Source organism: Carlito syrichta, unplaced genomic scaffold (assembly GCF_000164805.1).
Source record: "Carlito syrichta isolate Samal-C Ts95f unplaced genomic scaffold, Tarsius_syrichta-2.0.1 Scaffold316389, whole genome shotgun sequence".
NCBI classification, from domain to species: Eukaryota; Metazoa; Chordata; class Mammalia; order Primates; family Tarsiidae; genus Carlito; species Carlito syrichta.
In genome coordinates, this window is record NW_007260485.1 from 22,911 (window position 1) to 25,462 (window position 2,552).

At 61.7% G+C, this 2,552-nt stretch overlaps 1 protein-coding gene across 1 annotated transcript in view; it reads left to right on the plus strand.

The window, feature by feature from the left end:
• Nucleotides 1-2,552, plus strand: part of RASGRP4 (RAS guanyl releasing protein 4) — a 16,138-nt gene that overhangs the window by 6,834 nt on the left and 6,752 nt on the right. Inside the window, exons 7-8 of the mRNA XM_021707132.1 lie at nucleotides 459-632; nucleotides 1,684-1,800. Coding sequence (XP_021562807.1) covers nucleotides 459-632; nucleotides 1,684-1,800 — 291 coding nt within the window. The remainder of the gene's footprint in view (nucleotides 1-458; nucleotides 633-1,683; nucleotides 1,801-2,552) is intronic.

Sequence of the window (2,552 nt, forward strand, 5' to 3'; positions counted from 1 at the left end):
GGGCGTGGTAGCGTGCGCCTGTAGTTCCAGCTACTTGGAAGGCTGAGGCGGAAGGATCACCGGAGCCCAGCAGATCAAGGCTGCAGGGGCCGTGCTACTGCACTCCAGCATGGGTGACAAAGTGAGGCTCCAACTCAAAAACAAAACAAAAAATTGGGAGCAATAATAGATAATAATAGTATTCATAGTAGTACTCACCTCGTAGAGTTCTGAGGATTAAATTAGTTAATATGATAAAGTGCTCAGAATAGAGCCTGGCTTTATTTACACATTTCTCCTCAGATGGGAGAGGGCCATGGAGACGTCAGGGGCATGCGGCAGCCTGGGGGGAGACAGATGACAGAGGTCCCTCAGGATAGACCAGGCTAGAGCATCAGAGGTCGTGACCGCCTGGAGGATGGCACGTGAGGGCAGGGCCCGAGTGCCACGGCCCACCCTGACGCCCACCTCGCCCCCAGCCTCAGGATCTGCGGAGCTACGTGTTGCGGGGCTCCGTGCAGGGCTGCCCGGCCCTGGAGGGCTCCGTGGGCCTCAGCAACAGCGTGTCCCGCTGGGTGCAGGTCATGGTGCTGAGCCGCCCGGGCCCGGCGCAGCGCGCGCAGGTGCTGGACAAGTTCATCCACGTGGCACAGGTGAGGCCCGCCGTCTCTCCGCGGGCTTTCCGGGGCTCTCCTGACCCTGCGGAGGTTCCCGTGCCCTCAGCCCGCGGGGCCAGCCTGGCGGTGACGTCACGCAGGCCCACCCGCCCGGCGGTCCGCCCCGGAGGCCGCAGTCCAGGCGTTCCCAGCCCGGCCCTCGACGTGGCAGGCGGCGAGGCCCCTCCTGGCCCGTCGCCTAAACCCTGTGTCCACATATCCCATCCCCGGTTATCGGAAGCGTCCCTTCCAAGCCCCCACCTTTGCGTCACCCCCCACGGAGGCTTCGAGCCCCTGCGGGCCCTTGGGGACGGCAACTGCATCCCTCCCTCTCTCGCCGGTGCCCCCGGCCCCGCCCCTCCGGACGCGCCCTCCCCTCGGAGGAAAAGGGAAGCCTTCCATCGCCCTGGCCGCGCCCTTCCTCCGGCGTCTTCCTCCGCTGGCTTCCTCCTGCTGGGCCCCTTAGGTCTGGGGGTTCTGACGCCGCTCGGGGTCTCCTGGGTCTGAGCATTTTCCACTCTTTCCTAGCCCCACCCTTGACGGTGACCTCCGCCCTCAGATGTGGAAAGAGGGAGGGGGAGAGACGGATGCCCGGTTGGCCCCACACCTGCCCTGTCCTGTCCTGTCTGGCCCCGGACACCTTTGCCTGGTTCCCAGCTCCTGCCCAGAGCCCACGCCGTCTTGCCTCCCTTGCCTGCCCCACTCTCCGAGCAATCGAACCCCCAGATACCTGACATCCTGACATCCGAACCCTCCCACACAAGACACACCTTGGTCCACTCCCCAGATCTGTCTAACTGTCCCCAGGGCCTCTCTCCCCGCACGTCTCTAACCTCACATCAGCCTGTCACCTGCCTGACCCTCCTCCTCAGATAACTGACACCCCGTGATGCCCACACACCTCCCCACCTACCTCCTCTCACCTGTCTGATGCCCACACTGGTCCACACGTCTGGGACCCCATCTCCATTGGGATGCTCTCATCCAGACTCCCAACTTTCCTGTCCTGCTGTGATAACCACCATTTCTGCTTCGCCTCCCTGTCCAGAAGCTCCACCAGCTGCAGAATTTCAACACACTGATGGCGGTCACCGGGGGCCTCTGTCACAGTGCCATCTCCAGACTCAAGGACTCCCATGCCCACCTGAGCCCTGATAGCACCAAGGTGAATCTCACTATCCTCCCCAAAGTTCCAAGCGCTCAGCAATCCCGAACCCCGACACCTAATTGTCCATCCCCGCCCAGGGCCTCTGAACGCCCCCAGGGAACTTGCTCCTCCAAAACCCACAGACCCCAGGCTCTGGCAACATTCCTCCCTCGTCCCGCACCCGCCCCTGGTGCGGACCCCTCTCTGCTCTCGGTGTGTCTGGTCCTGAGCTGGCCTGTGACAGAGACAGATGAGACATGCTAGCCAAACGCTGGCAGTCCGGGTGGGCAGCTGAGCCACACACCCCAAGACACCAATGTGTGTGCCTCCCAACAGGGAAGCACAGATGTCCTGGGAAGTGTCTGGGAAGACTGAACCATTCGTGAGTGGCTGAGGCCAGGAGGTGACAGGAAATCAGGCTGGAGACGCCCAGGGGAAGACTCTACTGAGCCTTGCAAACTGGGCCAAGTGTTTGAGCTTTATCCGAAGGGAATGGGGAGCTAGGAAAGGCTTGGGAGTGATAGCACACCTGAAACGAGATTCGGGTCTTTAAGAAATCACTGGGGAATGGGGCTTCTCTGAGATGGGGACCCAAGAAAAGGAGACGTTTCTAAGACCAGAGTTGGCAATGAAGGAGTTCTGGGGGTGTCCAAATGCCACTGGACCCCTGGGGGTCTGGAGCCCACACAGGAGGCTGCCAGGATACTATCCGCCAGGGGACTCATCCCAATAACACATCGTGTTTCTCCTTCCCCCTTACCCCCCCCCCC